The sequence below is a fragment of the Kogia breviceps genome, chromosome 14 (assembly GCF_026419965.1).
Source record: "Kogia breviceps isolate mKogBre1 chromosome 14, mKogBre1 haplotype 1, whole genome shotgun sequence".
Taxonomy (NCBI): Eukaryota; Metazoa; Chordata; class Mammalia; order Artiodactyla; family Physeteridae; genus Kogia; species Kogia breviceps.
Genome location: NC_081323.1, coordinates 69,351,107 through 69,376,710, shown reverse-complemented (window position 1 = coordinate 69,376,710; position 25,604 = coordinate 69,351,107). Strand labels below are relative to the sequence as shown.

Here is a 25,604-nt window from a genome sequence, read left to right as displayed (position 1 = left end):
GTGGCTACTCTGTGCCAAGCACTGTGCTAAGTACATTACATGCGATTTATTATTTCATTGGTACATATTTTGACAATTACTATACTGTCTTTCATTATGATGTGACCATTTCCTAAGAAGTGTCCTATGTAGCTCCCAGTGAAAATATCAGGGGAGCACAACTTAAGCACTGGAGTCTCCTGACCTGTCTCCCAGGCTACACTCTTGCTCATTTGTTTCACCCTCTGCATTGGTACAAGACCCTCCTATCTAAATGTTTAATCTCTTTAACTATGTAATTCCCTTCCAAAGAATCACCCTTCTTAGCTGCTTGACTTCAAGAAGCATCCCAGTTTTATGTCTTGATGCTCCTAGATATCAGTCCCTGGTTTCAGTCCAACTCTGTCTGGCAAGACACAGTTCTCAAGGAGGAGACAACATTCCTTCCACCCCTGGGTTTAACCTGGCCCGAAATGCCCTCTTACACCCTCTCTGCCAATGTAGCCTAATGGCTAGGGGTAGAGTTCTGGAGTCTCACTTCAAGGGCAGATCCCAACTCCTCTGCTGACATGACATCTTATGCATTTGGTGATTTGTGACTAAGGCCATTATATCTTGTCCTGGGAACTTCCCCCTTTTCTAAAGGTGAAGGTTAGTTCAATTAATTAGCCCAGGAGAATACTGTGCACTCGAAGCGGTCAACAGCCCGGGATCTGGGGGTGGGGATGGGGTAGGGGTGGGAGGGAGGTTGGGATAAGAGACTCCAGATGGGGACAGAATTGAAAGGAAATCGTTTTTAATAACCTTCTATCTCCTTTCATCTAAGAGCTCCTAAAAAGCACGCAATAATTTAAGAAAGCAGGGAGCCCATCATTTTTTGCCCCCAACTCCTCTGTCTGCTCTTTCCCAGGCAGCAGGACCTGGACAGCAAATAGTGGAGTTGGGGGGAGGGAGGAAGGTAGGGCGCCAAACTAACATGTTTTGCAAGGAATGTGACTACAGCTAACTACAGGAATTGAGAAAGTGGACCCAAGAATACTAACTCCCTGCCAGCCCGCCGCCTCAATCCAATCTTGGGGAACCTGTGTCTGGAGGGGACCCAGCTCGCCCACCCCTGCGGATGGGGGTTGGAGGAAACCGGTTTTGCTCCGCCCCCGGAGCTGGGCGGTGACCTGTAGGCGGCAGCGCGCCCTGGGCGCTCTCACATAGGGCGCAGCGCTGGAAGCGCGGATCCCCGTGAGCTCGTAGAAGGCCCCCGGCGACATGAGCTCTGTACCAGCGTTCCTGAGCGCGGCAGATGTGCAGGACCACCTCCGCAGCTCCAGCCTACTCATCCCGCCGCTGGAGGCGGCTCTGGCCAACTTCTCCAGCGGCCCCGACGGAGGGGTCATGCAGCCGGTGCGCACCGTGGTGCCCGTGGCCAAGCACAGGGGGTGAGTGAGGAAGGCCGGGCCAGGGGCTGGAGCAACTGGAAAGGAGGAAGAGGAGGGGTGAGAATGGAAGCAGCTGGAGGAAGGAAGGGAGGGCTTTTACCTAACCACTGCTAATAACAGCTCCCACCTGATTTGTGCAACCCACTGTGTCAAGTGGGCGCTTTACAGGAATTACCTTGTTTAATTCAACACACTCCATATATAGGTGGGTATTGATGCAACATTTACTAATGGGAAAACCGAGACTCAGAGAGGTGAAGTGAATTACCCAAGGTTATGCAGCTAGGAAGTGGCAGAACTGGGGAGATTTTTCTCACCCAGAGCCGGATTCTTGAACATACTGAGCATACTGCCAAAGGGCATGACAGAGGGATGGAGTGGGGGGTGGCGAGGGAGAAGGCCGGTAGGGCATTGAGCCAGGAAAGAGAAAGGAAAGGACATGGGGACTTGATAGGATACCTCAGCATTGACCGGAAGGGGTTGAAGCTTCTCCCTCTCTTCTTGTAGTTTCCTGGGGGTCATGCCCGCCTACAGTGCAGCAGAGGACGCCCTGACCACCAAGTTGGTCACCTTCTATGAGGGCCACAGCACCACCTCCACTGTCCCCTCCCATCAGGCCACTGTGCTACTCTTCCAGCCGAGCGATGGCTCCCTTCTGGCGGTGAGCAACTCCCTGGCCAGGGGTGGGTCAGGGCCCCTGTACACAGAGCTAGGCTCAGAAGTTAGTTCTCTGTTGACCAGGAGGAGTTTTGAGTGTGACCACACATGACCCTCTCTGAGTGACTGGATGCCAGTGATAGTGAAGGTTATCTGTGACTGTGTATCTGATTCCAGGACTGCCTAAGGATGCATAACCCAGCACCAGAGCCCACTGCTGCTTTAAGTGTGTGACAGTGTGGAAGTAATAATCTCGTCATTCTTGTAATGTTCTTGTCCTATAGCGGTTACTCCAAATATACATCTTGCACCAACCCAGTAGCCAAGGAAACGTTTATTTAGTGAATCTCTGCAATGTGGAGTTACGTGAGTTACAGAGTAGGGGTGCTCTCTAATACCTGGGAGTTTTTTTCTAAGGGGTACACAATGACCTGTTTTAACATTTAATGATAATATCAAAAATTAGTAGTAGTCCAAATTTATTAAGCACCTTGTGTGTGTCAGGCACTGTTCTAAACACTTTGTATGTGTTAATTCTCTTAATACTTAGAACCACTCTGTGAGGTAAGTAAATTTATTACCTCCATTTTGCAGATGAGAAAACTGAGTCATAGAGCAACTATGCCAAACTTACCAAAATTTATATAGCTAATAGTGGCATGGATGGACTTCAGACCTACTCTGTGTAAGTCCAAGGCCTATACTGTCTTAAGACTGTGCTCTACTGCCTTTCTCACTGCTGCTTACTGAGCACTTATCATGTGCCAGGCAGGATAAATTGATCTCATTCAATTCTAACAACACTCCTCTGTGGGAGTTTTTATTACACCCTCACCTCCCCACCCACTTTCTTTTGAGGTTCCTGAGGCTCAGAGTATTAGAGTCACTTTGCTTGAGGTCACACAACTGGTTAATAAAAGTGCTTTGTGCCCTCCAGCCTGGCTCTGAGGCCAGCCAGTTGAGTCCTCATCAGGGACAGACCCCTTAATTCTACCCAAACCACCCCTGGATCCTTAGACTCTCCTTCTCAGAATTTCTGGTTCCCCAAGGAAGCTGGCCATTTATTACTCCCCTGAAAAGAGTATTTAGCTATTCCCAGTCGCTGCTCATCCAATGGAAATGGCATCCATACCACCTACCAACAGTGCTTCCCCAGGAAATTGGGACCACCTCAGGCTTTGGAACTAAATGACAAGGCCTGAGATTCTTCCTGAATCTGATCAGTAGCCAAGCAATTCACTTCCTTGTCCATAAAATGAGAATACTGATACTACTTGGTGAGGACCAGTTGAGTTGATTAATATAAACAGAGAACAGTGCAAAGGATGTTAGTTATTACTAGCAAGGCATAATTCAGAATCACCTGGGGAGCTTTTAAAAACAATGATGTCTGGGTCCTATCCCTAGTGTTCAGATTCAGTCAACCTCATCTGTATCTTCACAAACCTCCCCACATGTGCAGGAGGAGTTGAGAGCCACTGAGATAGAGTTTCAGGGCCCTTGCACAGATGTCAAGTGACTTACTCTTATTCCTGAAGTTTCTCCTTAACTTGATGTTTTGAGAATCCCAGGGCAAGTAAAGCAAATGGGCAATTCTTGAGGGCTCGCCATATGCTAGATGTTTTCATGTATGCCAGTGCATTTAATCTTCACAAAAACCCTCTGAATGGTTGCCATTATCTTTGTTTTTACAGGTAGGAAACCGGTGCTTAAAGATTAAGATATTTTTTCAAAGTTGCATTTCTTATAAGTGGAGGAATTGGATCCAGGCCAAACGTTCTCTGTATAGAATATTATGATGCTTCCTAGGGCTAACTCTTTTAGAGCGTCTTCTCTCTGCTTAAGTGGTGGATAGGGGTGCCCCTTGTTCACTGTCTCTCCTTTCCTCCAAGGTCATGGATGGAAATGTCATAACTGCAAAGAGAACAGCTGCAGTGTCTGCCATCGCCACCAAGGTGAGATTAGTGCCTGGCTGTGCTGAGCTGGTGGGTGGGATTGAGTGTCTCAAGTTTGAATGTCTAAGGTAGAAGTGAGGAACTCATTTTGATCTTCTTTGGACATAACTGGAACTTCATATGCCAAATATGGGATGCCAGCTGAGCACAGTGATTCACGAAATGATTGGCTACCATTTAATGAGCCCAAGATTCCAGGTACCTCACATGTGCTATTCCTGATCTTCACATCAACCTTGCAAAGTAGATATGATTATCTCCATTTGCCAGGTATAAGGAATATGGCTCAGAGAGGTTGTGTGAGTTGATCAGGATCACACAGCTAACAAGTGACAGAGCAAGAATATAAAACTTGACCTCTCTGACTCCCAGGACTGCTTTCTTTCCCCTCTGCCACACTGCTCCTGGCAAATCGGTGTGGTTGCCCCATAGGCCAGAGTCAGTACTGCACAAGTACTGCACAAGTAATCTCCCCAAAAGCAGAGGGGGAGATAAACAGATCCAAGCCACACAAATGTATCCATTCAGCAAGTATTGACTGAGATCCTACCACATATCAGGCACTGTTCTGAATGTCAGAGATGTGGTAGTGCACGAAACAAGAGTTACATGCAGAGGGGCGGTGAGACAATAAATAAAATAAAAAGTAAAATACATAGTATGATTTGCTAAAAAAAATAATTAACCAACAGCAAACCCCTTTTGAGTTTACTAATAGGCTAGGACTTGCTTTAAAAAATAACACGCCCACCCCCCCCACCAGCTAGAAGGATGAAAATAGAGCAGAATTGAGAGCATTGGGAAGGGGTGATATTTTAAATTATCGAGGAAAGACCTCACTGAGAAGGTGATATTTGAGTAAAGACCGAAAAAGAAGTGAGTGAGTGAAACAGGAAGAGGGGAGGAGCTCTCCACGCAGAAGGAAAAGCAAGTGATAGAGGTGATGATATTTCTAAGCAGTGCAAGGGCATCCTACAAGAAGAACAGTATTTTTAGAGGCTAGGGTTAAGAAGACGGGGTATCTGTAGGAACAGTTAAAGGCTGGAATCTTTCACATTAAAGGTCTGGGAATGCTGGTTTATGAGGCCTAAGCATAAAGGAAATGTGGGGATACATCTGGTAATTATATAGGAAGGGAGTAGACTACAGTGTGCAGCTTGATGAACTGGCTTTGAAAAATTATATCCAGACCCAGCTCAGATTGAAATGATCAAGGGACTCTGAGGTATGTCCCCTGGTAACTTAGGAACAGAGGGACTCTAACAATACTGCCCTACATTTGAAAAGGACTTTGATCTTTTCCAAAATAATTTCCATACCATTGTTTGATTTATTTTTGGATTTCTGGGAGGAAGGCAGAGCAAGTATTACTGGCCTCACTTTGTGCAGAAGGAAATGGAGTCTAGGGTTTTCTGTAGTCAGACAACCCAGGTAGCTGTGGGTCTTCTCGTCCCAGGTCAGTAGTTTCCAACCCAGGCTCTGCAGCAGCAGCAGCATCTGGGGAATTTTTTTTTAAATTCAGATTCCCAAAACCACTGAATTGAAATCGCTGAGGGTAGGGCCTAAGAAACTAGGTGTTTCGGTTTTTTATGGTATCTGATTGATTCTGATGATCAACCAGGTTAATTCTTCTATCAGAGGTTAAAGGTTACTTTATAGGATACTGCAACAATTTCTGAAGCCCACGTGTACTTCCAAGAATAGATTCATATTAACTGAGAACAGAAAAAAAAATTGAGTTAGAGGAAAATTACATAATTCTCCGTATTGGACAGGAGCATAAGACTACTAGTCTTGTGGATATTGTCATTTTGAAAACTTTTCAAATCAAGGTTCTTTGAACCTTGAGATACCACAAAATGGTAACTCTCCTTCTGCAGCTACAGGAGACATCATCTCTAATCACCTGTCAATATTTGAGACTCCTTTTTGCAAGTGATTAATAATTAAGAATACTTTCATTTTTAAGGTTGCACTCCAGAATCTCAATAATTAGCGTTGTAAGAAAGAGCAGCCCCAAGGAGCTCAGTTTTTATTAAATGAAATAGAGGAAAGTCAGAACACGGTTTTATTTCATATGGATGGTTTGAGGAGCAAGTGATGTCATTCCTCAATGCCAGTTGTTCTTAACTGAAAACAATTCGGCCAGCTGCCCCAGAGACAATTAGCAATGTCTGGTGACAGTTTTGGTTGTCGCAACTGAGAACATAGGGGGTGCTAATGGACAGAGACCAGGGATGCTGCTAAACATCCTATAATGCACAAGACAGCCCACCCACCTGCCAACAAAGAATTATCCAGCCCAAATATCAGTCGTGCTGAGAAACCCTGCTCTATTTCTCATAGGTAACGGTAGATATGTGCCAATTCTGTGCAAATAAGACTGTCTCTGTTTTCATGGGGCTAATATACCAGTACAGGAAAATGAATTTGTAAACAAACAAGTGCTGTGAAGTGGTGAAATCTATCAGGGTGGTCAGAAAGACTTTACTGGAGAGTTGATCAGAGAACCTCACTCGCAAATAAAGACACATACACCCTTAGCAGGTGCCACAAATGCCATCTCTACAAAGGAAGACAGAGGCTGAGTCAGGATCAACAGAGAGTGGGCACAGCAAATATAGCTGAGAACCTAGGCTCGCAAGGATTCATGGATTCCAGAAGCCATTAACAGCTCTCAGAAGTAGGTGTGGCTTATCATGCCCCTGAGATGGGGTAGCAGAGCAGAAAGCATGTGGGCTTTGGAGAATGAAAGATGTGGTTTTAGGGCCCCACTGTGCCATTCAATAGTCATAGCGCCCTGAGCAAGTTACTTAACCTCTCTGGACCTCAATTTCTTTATCTGTAAGAGGAGGATAACAATGGAAGTATCTAGCTCATAGGGTCAATTGTCTGGACTAAATGAGATCATGAGGCTTAAGCACTGGCATATGTTAGGTACCCAATGAAGGCTCCTTCCCTCCCTCCCCACTCTGCAGAGTGGAAACGGAAATACACAATGACATCTCCTTGATTGCCTGAGAGGTCTTGAAGTTCACCTGATTCTCAAACTGTATTTGATCTTCTCCTGGCTACTAGAGTCTCCCTTGACCTTTTCTATCTCATTTCTCTCAAATAGTTTTTGAAACCCCCCAGCAGTGAAGTGCTGTGTATCCTTGGAGCTGGCGTCCAGGCTTATAGCCATTATGAGGTCCTCACAGAGCAGTTCTCCTTTAAGGAGGTAGGTCCAGGGAGGGTTGTGGAGGAAGCTGGGAGGAAGCAGCAGTGACCTTTCTCTGTACTCCTTTGTTACAACGTGGGTTATGCTGAAATTGTCAGGTTGAGAGTCCCACCATCTAGACCATTCTTTTTTTTTTTTTTTTTAATAAATTTATTTATTTTTGGCTACATTGGGTGTTTGTTGTTGTGCACGGGCTTCTCATTGTGGTGGCTTCTCTTGTTGCAGAGCACAGGCTCTAGGTGCGTGGGCTTCAGCAGTTGTGGCGCACAGGCTTAGTTGCTCTGTGGTATGTGGGATCTTCCCAGACCAGGGATTGAACCCGTGTCCCCTGCATTGGCAGGCGGATTATTAACCACTGTGCCACCAGGGAAGTCCCTAGACCATTCTTTTAATGACTTGCCCAGAAGTCCCACTGGATATGAAGAGTTGGGGGAAAGGCCTGAATCACCTCCTCCAGTTTCTCAGTTTGCAGGGTGTGCCAAAGTATACAGAGAGCCTACTCGGTTACTTAAAGGATTGTGTCATATCCATTACATACATTCAGGTGTTCTTTTGGCCCCTTTCTATTGTTTCTCTTAGGAGAATCTGGGGTCCTTAAGTATTCAGGCTGAGGGATCCAGGAACTGGGAATGAGGCCTAGAGAGCATGAGGCCACAGCATGCCCCTTCTGTAGCCTAGATGTTAGACTACTTTTCCCCATTCTGGCTGGCTCACACTTCCTATTATTATTATTTATTTATTATTTATTATTATTATTATTATTTTTGCGGTACGTGGGCCTCTCACCGTTGTGGCCTCTCCCGTTGCGGAGCACAGGCTCCGGACATACAGTCTCAGCGGCCATGGCTCAGGGGCCCAGCCGCTCCGCGGCATGCAGGATCCTCCTGGACCGGGGCACGAACCCGTGTCCCCTGCATTGGCAGGCGGACCCCCAACCACTGCGCCACCAGGGAAGCCCTTCCTATTACTTTTGATACATTTGATGCTACTTTTATTTTATTTTTTTCTATGTGTGTGAGAGGGGTGGGGCAGATTTAAGGTATGATTTCTTATGATAAAAATAATACTTCTGCTTTGAGAAATGAAGACTGTAACGAAGAAAACAAAAGGAAAATTCCCTTTGATCTGTTTTCAAAGACAAGTAGTTAACATTTCCAATCTCTCTCGTCTGCTTTTTGTAACACAGTTGTATGGTTTTTCTCTGCTTTTTTTATTAAAGTATAATTGACATATGATATCTTATTAATTTCAGGTGTACATCATAGTGATTCGATATTTATATACATTTCGAAATGGTCACCATGATAAGTCTAGTTACCATCTGTCACCATACAAAGTTATTATAGTACTATTGACTATATTCTCCATGCTGCACATTATATCCCCATGACTTAATTATTTTGAAACTGGAAGTTTGTACCTGTTAATCCCCTTCACCTGTTTTTACCCATCCCCCAACCCTCCCCCCTCTGGAAATCACAAGTGGTTTATTTATTTAACTTACTTATTTATTTAACATCTTTATTGGGGTATATTTATTTTTGTAACATCTTTATTGGAGGTTATTTATTTATTTATTTTACAATGGTGTGTTAGTTTCTGCTGCATAACAAAGTGAATCAGCTATACGTATACATATATCCCCATATCCCCTCCCTCTTGCGTCTCCCTCCCTCCCTCCCTACCCCACCCCTCTAGGTGGTCACAAAGCACCGAGCTGATCTCCCTGTGCTATGCAGGTGCTTCCCACTAGCTATCTCTTTTACATTTGGTAGTGTATATATGTCAATGTTGCTCTTTCACTTTGTCCAGCTTACCCTTCCCCCTCCACGTGTCCTCAAGTCCATTCTCTACGTCTGTGTCTTTATTCCTGTCCTGCCCCTAGGTTCTTCAGAACCTTTTTTTTTTTTAGATTCCATATATATGGGTTAGCATAAAGTATTTGTTTTTCTCTTTTTGACTTACTTCACTCTGTATGACAGACTCTAGGTCCATCCACCTCACTACAGATAACTCAATTTCATTTCTTTTTATTGCCAAGTAATATTCCATTGTATATATGTGCCACATCTTCTTTATCCATTCATCTGTTGATGGACACTTAGGTTGCTTCCATGTCCTGGCTATTGTAAATTAATAGCCAGGACACAATGCTGCAATGAACATTGTGGTACGTGTCTCTTTTTGAATTATGGTTTTCTCAGGGTATGTGCCAGTAGTAGATTGCTGGGTCAAATGGTAGCTCTATTTTGAGTTTTTTACGGGAACCTCTGTACTGTTTTCCATAGTGGCTTATCAATTTACATTCCCACCAACAGTGCAAGAGGGTTCCCTTTTCTCCACACGCTCTCCAGCATTTGTTGTTTGTGGACTTTTTGATGATGGCCATTCTGACTGGTGTGAGGTGATACCTCACTGTACTTTTGATTTGCATTTCTCTAATAATTAGCGATGTTGAGCATCTTTTCATGTGCTTTTTGGCCATCTGTATGTCTTCCTGGGGAAATGTCTATTTAGCTCTTCTGCCCATTTTTTAATTGGGTTGTTTGTTTTTTTGATATTGAGCTGCATGAGCTGCTTGTATATTTTGGAGATTAATCCCATGCTGGTCACTTCATTTGCAAATATTTTCTCCCATTCTGTGGGTTGTCTTTTCATTTTGTTTATGGTTTACTTTCATGTGCAAAAGCTTTTAAGTTTAATTAGGTACCATTTGTTTATTTTTGTTTTTATTTTCATTACTCTAGGAAGTGGATCCAAAAAGTTATTGCTGTGATTTATATCAAAAAGTTTTCTGGGGCTTCCCTGGTGGCACAGTGGTTGAGAGTCCGCCTGCCGATGCAGGGGACACGGGTTCGTGCCCCGGTCCGGGAAGATCCCACATGCCGTGGAGCGGCTGGGCCCGTGAGCCATGGCCACTGAGCCTGTGCGTCCAGAGCCTGTGCTCCACAATGGGAGAGGCCACAGCAGCGAGAGGCCCGCATACCACACACACACACAAAAAAAAGTTTTCTGCCTATGTTTTCCTCCAAGAGTTTTATAGTATCTGGTCTTAAATTTAGGTCTTTATCCATTTTGAGTTTATTTTTGTGTATGGTGCTAGAGAATGTTCTAATTTCATTTTTTTACATGTAGCTGCCCAGTTTTCCCAGCACCACTTATTGAAGAGACTGTCTTTTCTCCATTGTGTATTCTTGCCTCCTTTGTCAGAGATTAATTGACCATAGGTCTGTGCATTTATTTCTGGGCTGTCTAACCTGTTCCATTGATCTATGTGTCTCTTTTTGTGCCAATACCATGGTATTTTGATTATTGTAGCTTTGTAGTATAGTCAGAAATCAGGGAGCCAGCACTGTTTTTCTTTCTCAGGATTGCTTTGGCTATTCAGGGTCTTTGGTGTTTCCATACACATTTAAAAATTTTTTGTTCTAGTTCTGTTTAAAATGCCATTGGTAATTTGTAGATTACCTTGGGTAGTTAGTCATTTTGACAATATTGGTTCTTCCAATCCAAGAACACGGTAATCTTTCCATCTGTTTGTGTCATCTTCGATTTCTTTCATCAGTGTCATAGTTTTTGGAGTACAGGTATTTTTACCTCTTTATGTAGGTTTATTCCTAGGTATTTTATTCTTTCTGTTGCAGTGGTGAATGAGATTGTTTCCTTAATTTCTCTTTCTGATCTTTAGTTGTTAGTGTATAGAAATGCAACAGCTTTCTGTGTGTTGATTTTGTATCCTGCAACTTTACCAAATTCATTGATGAGCTCTAGTAGTTTTCTTGTAGCATCCTTAGAATTTTCTATGTATAGTATCCTGTCATCTGCAAATAGTGACAGTTTTACTTCTTCTTTTCCAATTTGGATTCCTTTTATTTCTTTTTCTTCTCTGATTGCTGTGGCTAGGACTTCCAAAACTATGTTGAATAAAGGTGGTGAGAGTGGACATCTTTGTCTTGTTCCTGATCTTAGAGGAAATGCTTTCAGCTTTTCACTGTTGAGTATGATGTTAGCTGTGGTTTGTCATATATGGCCTTTATTATGTTGAGTTATGGTCCCTCTATGCTCACTTTCTGGAGAGTTTTTATCATAAATTGGTGTTGAATTTTGTCAAAAGATTTTTCTGCATCTATTGAGATGATCATATGGTCTTCACTCTTCAATTTGTTTATGTGGTGTATCACACTGACTGATTTGCAAATATTGAAAATCCTTGCATCCCAGGAATGAATCCCACTTGATCATGGTGTATGACCCTTAATGTATTGGTGGATTCAGTTTGCTAGTATTTTGTTGAGGATTTTTGTATCTATGTTCATTAGTGATATTGGCCTGTAATTTTCTTTTTTTTGTGGTGTTTTTGTCTGGTTTTGATATCGAGGTGATGGTGGCCTCATAGAATAAGTTTGGTAGTGTTCCTTCCTCTGCAGTTCTTTGGAATATTTTCAGAGGGATAGGTGTTAACTCTTCTCTAAATGTTTGATAGAATTTGCCTGTTAAGCCATAAGGTTCTGGACTTTTTGTTTGTTAGGATTTTTAAATCACGGTTTCAATTTCAGGACTTGTGGTTGGTCTGTTCATATTTTCTGTTTCTTCCTGATTCAGTTTTGGGAAATTTGTCCACTTCTCTTAGATTGTCCATTTTACTGGCATATAGTTGCTTGTAGCAATCTCTTATGATCCTTTGTATTTCTGTGGTGTCTGTTGTAACTTCTCATTTTTCATTTCTAATTTTATTGCTTTGAGGCCTCTCCCTTTTTTTCTTGATGAGTCTGGCTAAAGGTTTATGAATTTTGTTTATCTTTTCAAAGAACCAGCTTTTAGTTTCATTGATCTTTTCTATTGTTTTTTTCTACTCTATTTCATTTACTGCTGCTTTGATCTTTACGATTTCTTTCCTTTTACTAACTTTGGATTTTATTTGTTCTTTTTTCTCTGGTTGCTTTAGGTGTAAGGTTACGTTGTTTATTTGAGATTTTTCTTGTTTCTTGAGGTAGGCTTGTATAGCTATAAACTTCCCTCTTAGAACTGCTTTTGCTGCATCCCATAGGTTTTGGATCGTCGTGTTTTTGTTTTTATTTGTCTCTAGGTATTCTTTTATTTCCTGTTTGATTTCATTAGTGATCCAGTGTTTGTTTAGTAGCATATTGTTTAGCCTCCACATGTTTATGTTTTTTATAGTTCTTTTCCTTGTTGGTTTCTAATCTCATAGCATTGTGGTCGGAAAAAATGCCTGAAATGATTTTAATTTCTTAAATTTACCTAGACTTGCTTTGTTGCCCAGCATGTGATCTGTCCTTGAGAATGTTCCATGTGCACTTGAGAAGAATGTGTATTCTGCTGCTTTCAGGTGGAATGCTCTATAGATATAAATTAAGTGCATCTGGTCTAACGTGTCATTTAAGGCTTGTGTTTCCTTATTGATTTTCTGTCTGGATGATCTGTCCATTGATGTAAGTGGAGTGTTAAAGTCCCCCACTATTACTGTGTTACTGTCGATTTCCCCTTCTATGGCTGTTAGCATTTGCCTTATGTATTGAGGTGCTCCTATGTTGGGTGCATATATATTTACAATTGTTACGTCTTCTTCTTGGATTGATCCCTTGATCATTGTGTAGTGTCCTTTGTCTCTTGTAACGGACGTTATTTTGTTTGATATGTGTATTGCTACTCCAGCTTTCTTTTGATTTCCGTTTGCATGGAATATCTTTTTCTATCCCCTCACTTTCAGCCAAATTCTCTGGGGGCTCTTTCTTCCAATGCCAGACCCCCAGACTGGGCAGCCTGACATGGGGCTCAGAACTCTCAGTCCTGTGGGAGAATCTCTGCAGTATAATTATTTTGCAGTTTTGGATCACCCATCCAGCAGGTATGGGATTTGATTGTATCGTGAATGCACCCCTCCTACCTTCTTGCTATGGCTTCCTATTTGTCTTTGGAAGTAGCATATGGTTTTTGGTAGGTTCCAGTCTTTTTTGTTGTTGGTTGTTCAGCAGTTAGTAGTGATTTTGGTGTTTTCATGAGAGCAGGTGAGCTCAGGTCCTTCTACTCTGCCATCTTGTCCTGCAATTCTCATGGTAGTTCTAGTCTTAGTTTTTTGAGGAACATCCATACTGTTTTCCATAGTGACTACACCAATTTCCATTCCCACCAACAGTGAACTCAATTTCCCTTTTCTCCACATCCTTGCCAACACTTGTTATTGTATTCCGATAGTCATCATGCTGAGGGAAGTGGAGGCGATATCTTATTGGGGTTTTGATTTACATCTCCCCTATGTTCCAGTGATGTTGAGCATCTTTTCATGTGTCTGTTGCCCATTTGTATGTCTTCTTTGGAAAAATATTTATTCATGTCCTCTGCCCATATTTAAATAAGGTTGCTTATTTTTTAATATTAAATTTTATAATTTCTTTGTATATTTTGAATATTAACCTCTTAAAGTTTTAATCATGTTAGATATACACAGTTGTATGTACTGTATTTTCACTGAATGTTGTAACACCATCACTTTTCCAGATTACTTAATTTTTGTATAGTATTTCATATTTTTCTATCAAGAAAGGTGGTATAGTTAACCATTCTCTTATAAATGGACATATTGTATTGTTTTTCACCTTAGTTAATGAACTTACTCAGATATAACATTTATTTCCATATTTATTATATTTCCTTATGAGAGATTCCTTAGGCCTTGTTTTCAGTTGAAGGCTGACAGCTGCCACCACAGACATCAAAATCTGTTAAGCAAGCAAGCAAGTCCCCACCTCCTGGTGATGCCAATGACCCACCCTCTCCCTGCCACCGCTTCCCAGGAATCTAATTGTAGCTATTACTCTTGACCTTCTACTCTGCTGCACCATTCACTCCTAAAACCCTTCCAAATTTTAATTCCCTACATATCCTTCAGAGATCAAGTTATTCCAAGCACAGCCTTGCACATCCTGTTTGTGAATCTCATACCAGTTATGACTCCTTTACAGACTCCCAAACATAAACTGTGAGTTTGATACTGACTTTGCCTGTTATCATTTGCATTTTGCAGACATGAAAACTTAGGCTGAATGAAGTTAAATATACTTCAGGAACAGTAAGTGACAGAGCAAGGATTGATTCTAAGCCTGTCTAGCTCCAGAACTTGCTCTGCTAATCTTTAAGCTATATAGTAGTTATTAAGCTACTGAGGCTGTGTGTCCCAAGCTAGAAATGAAAAACCTCCCCCCTTCTTGAAGGGGAATGGGATAGAGAAAGGTCATTTTCAAATATCTGGCCCAGACAAATGTACATTCACCATACAGAATGATTTAAATACTATAGCCCTAACCCCAGAGTGGTTCAACTTTTCCTTGCACCCTTGGGCTTAATGAAACATAAACAGCCAAATAATCATGGCACCAATGTCCCTCTTGTTACCCCCAATGAAGGTGAGGATATGGAACCGCACCAAAGAAAATGCAGAGAAGTTTGCGAACACAGTGCAAGGAGAGGTACGGGTCTGTTCATCGGTTCAGGAGGCTGTGACAGGGGCAGATGTGATCATCACAGTCACCATGGCAACAGAGCCCATTTTGTTTGGTGAATGGGTGAAGCCCGGGGCTCACATCAATGGTAAGCAGAGTGGCTCCATGAGCCTTGGGTGGCCAGACTCTCCCTTGGCTGGACCAAGGGGGCTGTATCTGCAGAGCTGTTTTTTACTCATGCAAAATGCTTGAGCTTTTTAAAGGCCTCAGAAACATTTGAGTCCTGAAAAAAACGATACTCATTCCAAAATATGAAACAAAAATCACAAACCTGAAACTAATAAATTTAATTAAAGTTTTATAAAGTGTATCATTATAGCAAATGATCAATTATAGCTGAGTTCTTAAATGTCATGAAATTTAAATTACAAAAGCCAAATGACTCACTTGTTCTTTAACAACACTTGGAATTACAAAAACAAATTTTTAAAAATTACAGCACAAAAGACATTTAATGTGACATGTGGATGCTTTTTAATATGTGGGATAGGATGGTTGGGACTCTAAACATAAGAGTTCCTGGGGCCTCTGAAGATCCTCAAATGGCCCTGGGGGTTATAACAAGATCTGGTCTATATTGAGTACTTAATATTGCAGGTGCTGTTCTAAATTCTTTGTATGTACTATATTACTGAATCCTCACAACAACCATATGAAGTAGGAGCTATTATTATCATGACCCCCATTTTACAGGTAGGTAAACCAAGGCATGGAAAGATTAAGAAACTTGCCCGAAGTCAGAGGTTCTTAGAGGCAAAACTGGGATTTGAACTGAGGTAATACACCCTCAGAGCCCAAGATCTTAAATGATACCCTATGTTATCTTTCTATAAGAAGACTGGATTCTGATGAGCAAGCAGTTGAAGACTCAAGAATTTAAACATGGTATCAGTGCCCCATGTTTTAGTGACAAGCACATAGTGTGAACTCAAAATCTAAAATGTCTGCACACACATGCAAGGGCCAAGAATCATGATTATGCGTTCATTTACAAATATGTATTGACTCCCTACCATGTGTCAGGCACTGTTCTAGATGCTGAGGATGCCACAGTAAACCAGCAATCAAGACCACTGCTTTCCCGCTGCTTACATTCCAGAGAAGGGAGGTAGACAACAAACAAGTAAACGAATAGATGAGCTAGATAGTTCCAGCTGAAGATAAGTTCTATAAAGGAAATGAAATGTGGTATGATTAAACAATGGGCCATGCAAATTGAAGGTCTCAGCCTGTGTGGGACTGGTATTATGAATGTGGGTCCAGGGGGTAGGTCTTACTATTCATAAAGCCAGACTTGAACAGTAAGACCATTTCTGGAAGGACTTAGGGAATCAAGAGAAACCAGTTCTTGGTGAAATGGACAAGAGCTGAATCTTCAGCAAGACTGATTTGATATTTTTTCAGCTTTTTCTTTTTTTTTTTCCAGCTTAAAACAGCACATTTATTATCTCAGTTTCTGTGGTTAGGAGTCTGGGCATGGGTTAGCTAAGTCCTCTGCTCACACAAGGATGAAATCAAGGTGTTGTTCAGGCGGCAATCTTATCCAAAGCCCGGAGTCTTCTTCCCAGCCCACAGGGTCATGGCAGGTTCCTTGTGTTGTAGGACAAAGGTGCCCTTTTCCTTGGGGCTGCTCTCAGCTCCTAGAGGCTGTCCACATTCCTTTTCATGTGGACGCTCCACCTTCAAAGCCAACAACAGAGACTCTCCCTCATGTTGGATTCCTCTCACACTTTGAGTCTCCCTCCAGGAAGGGCTGACTTGATTTTGAGTCAAGCCATCTTGTATCTTTCCCTAGCCTAAAGATGAAATTGGTTTATGTATTCACAGAGGCATTAAATATACTTAAGTATGTTATAAGTGCAGTCAACAGGGAAACACCATCAACAGATTTTACTTACTTTACAGCTTGGCTTAAGATACGCCCAATTCCAACCTCCCCTGCACGTCCCTCATCCTATCCCTGCAGCCCAACAGCCAGCGTTTGACCCTCACCCATTCTCGCCCCACTGCAGGAAGGCCAAGGCCCAGCCCGAGTCAAGCCCGTCCCTTTGCTACCCAGACCATCTCCATCAGCCTCAGTGGCCTTATGCAGCCCTTCGAGAATTCACCGTGCTCCAGACTGGGGGGAACAAGAGCAATCAGAAGAGGTGGCTTAAGAAGCTAGGGTTTCTCCCACCAGCTTATGATTTATTTATGAGCTTCATTAGTTGGTGCTTCTGTTCTATAGAACTTCTCACACAAACAGCTTTCAAGATGGACATTTTCACATCACTCTCTTTGAAAATTAGAGTGAGGGAGAACAGCAGGAGAGGGAACAAGTAGAGAAAACTGGATGGCAGTGAGAGAAGGCTTGTAAATGCTGCCTTATATTTGTATAAAGCTTTATAGCAGTTTCCAAAGACTGGCTGGCATGGGCCGGATCCAGCCAGCAGATGTGTTTTTTTCAGACCATACAGTGTTCTGAAAATCAAGAATCTAACACATGCAAATGGATTTCCTGCTTCTCTTTTAAAAAAGGAGCAGGGGTAGGGGAGGCTCTCTAACAGTGGCCCTGCATTCTCACATGGCAACAATTAGCTTGAGCTGAACAATAGCTGTCCCCTTTAGAAGGGTCTGCTTTCTTCTCTGTACCTCAGTCTCCACCATTTCCAATCCACTTCCTCTGACCAGTTCTGCTCATTTTCATTACCTTCGTGGCCCTGCAGGCATTTGGTTGCAGCCTCTGCGTATCCCTGTGTTCCAGTGCCAGGAGTCATGATTCCTTGGATTCATCATTATGGTTCTGGGCTCTGCAGAGGATGTGAAGCCTTGGTGCCAGGGTGCAGCCAGTTTCCTCTTTATTGGGGCTTCTCTCTGACCCTAACACTGGGCTCTTTTCTCGTGAATTAAGAGAGAAGTGGTTGGGGCTTCCCTGGTGGCGCAGTGGTGGAGAATCCACCTGCCAATGCAGGGGACACGGGTTCGAGCCCTGGTCTGGGAAGGTCCCACATGCCACGGAGCAACTGGGCCCGTGAGCCACAACTACTGAGCCTGCACGTCTGGAGCTTGTGCTCTGCAACAAGAGAGGCTGCGACAGTGAGAGGCCCGCGTACCGCGATGAAGAATGGACCCCACTCGCCGCAACTAGAGAAAGCCCTCGCACAGAAACGAAGACCCAACACAGCCAAAGATAAATAAATAAATAAAATACAATTTTTTTTAAAAAAAGAGAGAAGTGGTTGGGGGTGAGGAATGGGAATGATTGAAGAACAAGCAGACAGACAGAAGATAGAGGAGTGTTGGGTCTGAATAAGCTCCAAGTGATGTCTCTGTTTAGGGGTTTTGTAAGGAAGTCTCTGTTCCTGATAAGTGGAAGAAGCATGAAAGGCATGTACTGTCTCAGAGATACAGATGCACTTATTAGATACGTAACCTTGGCATGTACCACTTCTTTGAGCCTCAGTTTGTGTACTTTTTAAATGGGAATCAGATGTGAAGTGTGCTTGTGAGGACTATAAATAGTATGTGTGAAACATCCCACAGATAGTAGGCACACAGTAAATGAATGCTAAGTTGCCTCGAAATCTTTTTTTAGTAGTGAGAATGGATATGAAATGGAAAGGAAAAAATGCCCGGGTATCATTCTTATTAGTGAATTCAGTCTTGTCGATTGGGAGGGAGTTGGCCTGGGGAAATGAGGCATTCCACATCTGTTCCCATGTGTCCTCTGTCACCTCCTTTCCCCCACCCCTTTCATTCTTTGGAGTGTTTGGTATCCCTTGTGACCATTTCTAGGCTCAGGGTCTGTTTTGCTGTCTCTTAGCCATCGGCGCCAGCAGACCTGACTGGAGAGAGCTGGATGATGAGCTCATGACACAGGCTGTGCTGTATGTGGATTCCCAGGAGGCCGCCCTGAAAGAGTCTGGAGATGTCCTCTTGTCAGGGGTGAGCCTCCTTTCTGGTGGGCTGTTGCCTGGCTGGCCTCACCTGGATCCCTGGGTTTCATTAACACCCCCTTCTGTCTGGCCTGCTTCAGACCTCGGTAACCCTTACCTCTTTGTGGGATGACAACTCCCAAACGTCTCTCAACCTTTTCTAATCCCCTTCCAGAATAATGTGGCCATTATGTGGTGATGTGTTTTCCTGTCCCCTTTGCCTGAAGAGAGCAGCTTGATGGACTTTTCTGTTGGACTGGGCTGTCCTATAAAGCAGTAGCATTGCAAGATAGGAGGCTGTTACAGCCTGGAGACTTTCCCAATGTGGCCAACAAATTAGGACTAGGGTTGGCCACTTTCTGGCCTTTTTTTTGTAATCAGGGCCTAGAGGCAAGAAGGGGGCTGCCAAAATGAGTGTTCAGATAAGAACAGGCCCATTTCTTCACTGACAGTGTCCTGGCAGGACATTCCCCTGGCTACAGATTTGTATCTCTGCAATCACAGTATCACAGAGGCAGATGGTACCCGCGCCCCCCTCCCCCCAAAAAAAAGGTTTAAGGGGGAGGCTTCCTTCCTGACTTCATCCAGTTTACAAAAGGTATTTTTATCAAGTTTATCCTTATCCAGTTCAGGGACACCCTGTCCTGGCTTCAGAAGCTGGCCCTGAGCAGACATTAGCCCCATGGCCTGGGTCGGTGTGTGTTCATTTGACAGGCCAAGATCTTTGCTGAGCTCGGAGAAGTGGTAAAGGGAGTGAAACCAGCCCACTGTGAGAAGACTACGGTGTTCAAGTCTTTGGGTAAGAGCCATTGCTCCCAAGGCACAAACTTAACCAGAGCACAAGGTAGGTTTACCCACTGGTGGGAAGAGGGATGAGTCAGCAGGCTCCACAGCTGAAGCACCGTGAAATCTGTCACTCAGGTCAATCATTTATGTCGGCATAGTGGTGAAGCCCATGAACTCTGGAACTGGGCAGTCCTGGGTTGGATTCTCTTCTCTGCCACTCCCTGGACACGCGTCCTTGGGCAAGTGACCTCACCTCTCTGAGCCACAGTTTCTTCACCACCTGTTCCCTGGAGTTTTTGTGAGAATTAAGTGAGATGTGTGTATAAAACAATGTGCACACAGCAAGTGTCAGCATTAAGACAGTGACACTAAGAAGAAGATGTCCTTCAGAGGTGGGAGGGCAGGAGAAAAAGATGTTTAAAAACAGGGAGCTTGGGCTTCCCTGGTGGCGCAGTGGTTGAGAATCCGCCTGCCGATGCAGGAGACACGGGTTCGTGCCCTGGTCCGGGAAGATCCCACATGCCGCGGAGCAACTAAGCCCGTGAGCCATGGCCGCTGAGCCTGCGCGTCCGGAGCCTGTGCTCCGCAACGGGAGAGGCCACAACAGTGAGAGGCCCGCATACCGCAAAAAAAAAACAGAAAAACAAAAACAAAAAAAAAAAAAACAGGGAGCTTAAGAGAAATAGCAGGGAGCCCCAACCTGACAGAGACCCAGACAGGAAGTACAGCCTGAGACCTTTTTTTCCCCTCGTTCCCTACCTTTCTGCTTGCTGATTTAAGAAGGTCTTCAGTGGGGAGCCCCATTACTACCTGAGTTAGCACAGGCAGAAGCCCAACAAAGAAACCAGCTTCCAGCGGCTGGCTTGCCCCTCAGCTCAGCTCTCCCATCCCACCAGATTTAAGGAAATGGACACACATGGTAACAGAGCTAATATTCAGCTCCTACACCTAAAATATTGAAATACTCTCAGAAGGGTTGGTAAATATTTGCTGCCCTGAGCCCCTCAGCCTCACCAGACAGACCTTACATATTTTTTAATGTTTAAGCAACCAAAGCTTTCATGCCTGGCAGACTATTAAGAGTACTCTGACCACCCAGCATCCGTGCCAATCAGTCAGTATCCATGCCTTGCCATCTGTTAAATATTTTTTAAAAATCTCTCATGCACAGAAAGACAGGCAAACACAGTATAAGCTTTATCTAGAGCCTGGTTCAAAGACATCACACTGGTCTAGTTGGGTCTGAAAGTCTCATTGTTCCTAGCAGATCAGAGGTCAGCCGGCTCCCTTCAGGAGACACAGCACTGCATAGCCCTGCTCTACACTTCTGAGCAATTTTTACTTTTCACTTCTGGGGCCTGGTTTATCGGCACATCCGTTCATCTAGCAGGTGCATGTTAAATACCTGCTATGTATCAAGCTCCATACTGGGTGCAGTGGTAGCTACAAAAATTAATAAAAACCGGCCCCTGGCCTTTAAGAACATATGTCCATTCAAGCTTAAGGTATGTGCCCCAAACTACAAGACAAAGGGGTCGTTGCTGAAGGATTCAGGGTTTGGATTAGACCAGGGGGTCCAACAAACTGCAGACCACAGGCTAAACCCAACCTACCACCTGTTTTTGTACAGCCCACAAGTGAAATGGTTTTTTACATTTTTGAATGATTGGGGAAAAAATTAAGAATATTTCGTGACATGTGAAAATTTAAGAAATTCAAACTAGAGTGTCCATAAAGAAACTTTTCTTGGAACACAGTCAGGCTCATCTGTTTCCCTATTGTCTGTGGCTGCCCTTGCACTACAACGGCAGAGTTGAGTAATTGCAAGTAATTGGCCTGCAAAGCCTGAAATATTTACCATCTGGCCCTTTACAGAAAGTTTTCTGACCCCTGAACTAACCTCGGAAGTATACGTAAAATTTCTTTGGTGGGCATTGCTTGCCGTGTTTTGCCCTTTGCCAATAATTCAAGCCTGAACTCACCTCTGGGCGTCAGTCCTTGTTACCCTGATGGACACTGTATCAGGGGACTGCCAGTTCTGGGACCTGGGCTGTTTGAGGAAAAGTTGTTCTGACAAAAGGTGAACCAAATTTCTGTCCATTCCAGGAATGGCGGTGGAAGACATGGTTGCAGCCAAACTTGTGTACGATTCCTGGTCATCTGGTAAATAAAACGAAGGAACTTTGTGTTGAATGGATGCTACAGCTCAAGGCGTATTAAACTAGTTGTCTCATAATCTCTAGATTAAATGAGGGAGCCCAGTGATCTATAGTTTTGTGCTTATCCTGTCTTACCTTAAATAATGAGATCCCCTTTTGTGTTTGTAGTTAGAAAGCAAAACTAAGTGGCCATTCTCTGTTATGCCAGATTATACTAGCACTCCCTTTCCCCTGTATTTCACTACCTTTTCTAATTCCTTGAAATAAAGCTTTTTCCAATTCTGCAGTTCTTGCTTTGGTAACTTCTGTCCCTCACAACAAGGAAAGTGAGGGGATCAAGTGCTCCCGTTCACTCCCTGCAGGAGCTCCAATGGCTATAGTTAAATTTTTTCTATTTTATTAATTGGGATACAATTTACATATCATAAAATCCACCAGTTTAAAGTATATAATTCAGTGTTTTCTAGTATATTCACAGGGTTGTGCAACCATCACCACTGTCTAATTTCAGAACATTTTCATCACTCCAAAAAGAAACCCAGCAGCCATTAGCAGTCAGTCCCCATTCCCCCTTCTTCTCAGCCCCTGGCAACCACTAATCTACTTTCTGTTGTTATGGATTTGCCTTTTCTGGACATTCGTATAAATGGAATCATATATTATGTAGCCTTTTGTTTCTGGCTTCTTATAATTGAAATTTCAAGGAACAGCAGAGCTTCTCTATTCGTCAGAACTCCTTCAGTCACAGTTGGTAGAGACCACAACTCAAACTACCTTAAGTTGAATGAATGAGTGAAGAATGGAATTCATTGGCTCTTATAATTAAGAAGTACACAGGTAACTGGTTTCAGCTATAGCTGTATCCAGGGGGTCCAAGTGTCATCAGGACCCAGTCTGGCTCTCTCTGTTCCTTGGCTCTGTTTTCTTCGGTGTTGGCTGCATTATCATGTAAGCTCTCCCCTGATAGTGGCAGGATGGGTGCCAGCAGCTCTTGAATCATAGTCTGTCCTCTTCAGCAACCTTGGCAGAAAGAGATATTCTCTTTCTTAACAGTTAAAAGTCTCAGAATGGAGACACACCGGACCATCTAGGGCCTATGCCCATATGCATAACAGTGGCTAAAGGAAATGAAATCTGCTGTTTGGCCAGGTCAGGCCCATATGCTTATTATCCCTGAACCACTGCATCATCCAGGGGGATCTAATTCCCCTATTATCCAGGCCTGGGTCACATGCCCCCCTTGAAGTCAGCAGTGCAATCAGCCCATCTGACCACATGAGCTAACAAAAGGAAAGGGGTCTCTTACCAAAAAGGGGGAGGACTGTATATTGGGTAGGCAAAATCTACAGGTGTGCACTACAGTATCAGTGTTGAAGGGCTATTAGGAATTATCCAGTCCAACCTCTTCAACTTACAGGTGGGAAAACTGAGGTGCAGCAGTGCTTTCCTCAGGTCCCCTGGGTTCCTAGCAGAGCTGTGTTGTCCGTGTCCTGTCGAAGACCCATTCAAATACTCCCTCTCCAATCCCTGGGCTGGTTATAAGTCAGCAGCAAAGAGAAGCATATTATTTTGCTTTGTTTTCTTACCCAAATTCCTCCTGGCAGGTCTTCTTCATGCTGTAGGTAGCTTACCCAAAAGTTTATCATGTTTGCCAGACTGTCTAGCCTTTGTGCTAGAACAAAATACCCACATGATCTGCTCTGCACACCTCAAGCGACTATGGAGTCTTTCTGGAGATCTTAATGGTCACAACTCTAAGGATGTGTAGAGAAGGGTGTGTGACGATGAGATTATCAAGAGCACCTTAATTTATTCATAGATTTCTTCTTTCATTCATAATAGTCCCTACAATAACTCATGCTAGACTGCTAACAGAAAAGAAATGGTCCTCACACCAAAGAGCACAGATGACTCTCTCCAACTATATTAGAGTTAGGGCAGGAAATGGATCGAGAGTAGTTTTGCAATAAGTTTTTTGCCTTTCAAAGTTACTCTTTTCCATTTCTCATTGTCCACCCACCTCAAATGCCATGTGAACCACTGAAGTCGGTCAGAATCACAGGAATCAACAGACCAGAGTAATCTGCATCCCACCTTCAGCCTAGGCATCACATTCTGTTGTTCAGCAATATTTATTGAATACCTGCTTTGTGATGGATTGGCACTTGGTACAAGGGATATATCAGTGAATACAGGAAGAGCAAATTCCCTGTCCTAAAGGAGCTTACATTGTAGTAGGGCAGAACCTAGCTTCTCTGCTAGGGAAGTGGGCATAGGAGAATTCCCAGGAGCTGGAACCATTTAATTTGCCTACTTTGCTCCTTGATATGTAAGCCCAAAGGTAATTCTGTTTGGTTCATACACTTTAAGCCAGTCTTTGCAATAATCATCAATATAGTATTTACCCTTTAAATGGAACAGGAGGTATTCAGAGAATGGTAGATGAGCCTATGGAGTCTATAAGCTGGGATACCTTAATAAAAATAAAATGCAACTATTCGAAAAAAAAAACACCTTCTAACAACCCATTCTGGCTTCACTGTGTTTTATGTTATTCACTGTTATTATATAAAGGGATTATGTTTGCTCTCTCCTTTTTTTTTGGTACGCGGGCCTCTCACTGTTGCAGCCTCTCCCGTTGCGGAGCACAGGCTCCGGACGCACAGGCTCAGCGGCCATGGCTCACGGGCCCAGCCACTCCGTAGCATGTGGGATCCTCCCGGACCGGGGCACCAACCTGTGTCCCCTGCATCAGCAGGCGGACTCTCAACCACTGCGCCACCAGGGAAGCCCCTGCTCTCTCCTTTTTAATCCAGCAATGTTAAGGAAGTTTTATGTGAGGTTTTAAAACCCACAGAACACGCACTGGCTTGAGGTGTTCTTCAAATTCATATCACTTTATCTCATCACAGAACTGACATAAAGTCCAATGGGATGGTCCTGGTGAGAACTTCCAGTCCTGCTTGGCAAACATCCCCTTCCCATATTTCTGAGCAAATTGCTACCCCTCCAGTAGGGCAACGTGGACAAATTCCACTAGAAATAATCAAATCCCATGAAGCAGGACTATATCCTGTAATGCTGAATTCCAGTAACATTTTTGCTGGCCTGTCTTTTCTTATTTTCCCTAAGAGTACCTTTCCATTTACTATTCTGTCACCTTCCAAGTAGCAATGCTCGTTGCCAGTTCAAAATTCTTTATGCCACCTCTCATTTGCTAGAATACATTGTCAGGCTCTCTATATTATTTTTACCTCTGACAATGATGTACAAAGCACTGCTGGAAAGCATCCTTTTTGTTAACAGTAGTACTTTCCTAGTGGCTTATACTTCTCCTATATCCTAGCAATGAGTGTCTCATCAGGCAGATTCTGGGGGTTACTTGGAGAGAGGATCCTGGCATCTACAATAAGGACATACTAATAGAGAAAGACTGAGACACTACAAACTTTTTCTGAGTGCCTTCTATGTGACTACTGCTTTCATGTACATTATTTCTTGTACAGCTGCAGTTTATTCCAGAACAATGAAATGCAGCATTTGTAAACATAATTATCCCCTAGTATAACATATTTATTCAATGACTGACAACCTTTTCGATCCATTCACTGAGGAAGAATGTGCCAATTGTTCATCAGATTTAAGCATCTGTATCCTCCATGGTGCCTCTTAAAGTAACAGACAGCTGTGAATCAGGAAGCATGCTGAAGCTTTTTCTATATTATACACATAATGGTAAATTTCATTAAATGCAAGTCTGGCTATAAAAATCCAGTGAAGCTTAGCTATTCAAATAGGGTTTCAACTTAAATTTGGGATTTCCATTTAAATAACATCAGCAGCAGTATTAGTGTTGACAATTTATATTGTAGAACCTACACGTATTCAGACGTGCAGAAATGGTGATAGACAACAGTAAATAAAAGATATGTATATAATAAGCATAAAAGGTAAAACTTACTTTTACAATTGAATTTTCCCAAC

The 25,604-nt window shown here is 43.2% G+C and overlaps 2 protein-coding genes across 3 annotated transcripts in view; one reads left to right on the top strand and one right to left on the bottom strand.

Moving 5' to 3' along the window:
* Positions 1-935: 935 nt before the first annotated feature.
* CRYM (crystallin mu) lies at positions 936-21,906 on the top strand. 2 transcript variants are annotated; one of them, XM_059037035.2, is made up of 8 exons: positions 936-1,412; positions 1,920-2,073; positions 3,962-4,024; positions 7,143-7,244; positions 14,666-14,849; positions 18,564-18,685; positions 19,390-19,474; positions 21,568-21,906. In XM_059037035.2, the coding sequence occupies exons 1-8, from the start codon at positions 1,243-1,245 to the stop codon at positions 21,630-21,632; spliced, it is 945 nt and encodes a 314-aa protein (XP_058893018.1). In that variant the 5' UTR covers positions 936-1,242; the 3' UTR covers positions 21,633-21,906. The 2 variants fall into 2 exon arrangements, with proteins under 2 accessions (XP_058893018.1, XP_066868817.1); XM_067012716.1 differs by lacking the exon at positions 21,568-21,906 and adding an exon at positions 19,597-19,634 and having other exon boundaries at positions 1,154-1,412; positions 19,390-19,519.
* Positions 21,907-22,625: 719 nt separating this feature from the next.
* LDAF1 (lipid droplet assembly factor 1) overlaps positions 22,626-25,604 on the bottom strand; it is a 71,056-nt gene continuing 68,077 nt past the window's right edge. Inside the window, exon 7 of the transcript XR_010836450.1 lies at positions 22,626-22,640. The gene's annotated coding sequence lies outside the window, so the exon portion shown is untranslated. The remainder of the gene's footprint in view (positions 22,641-25,604) is intronic.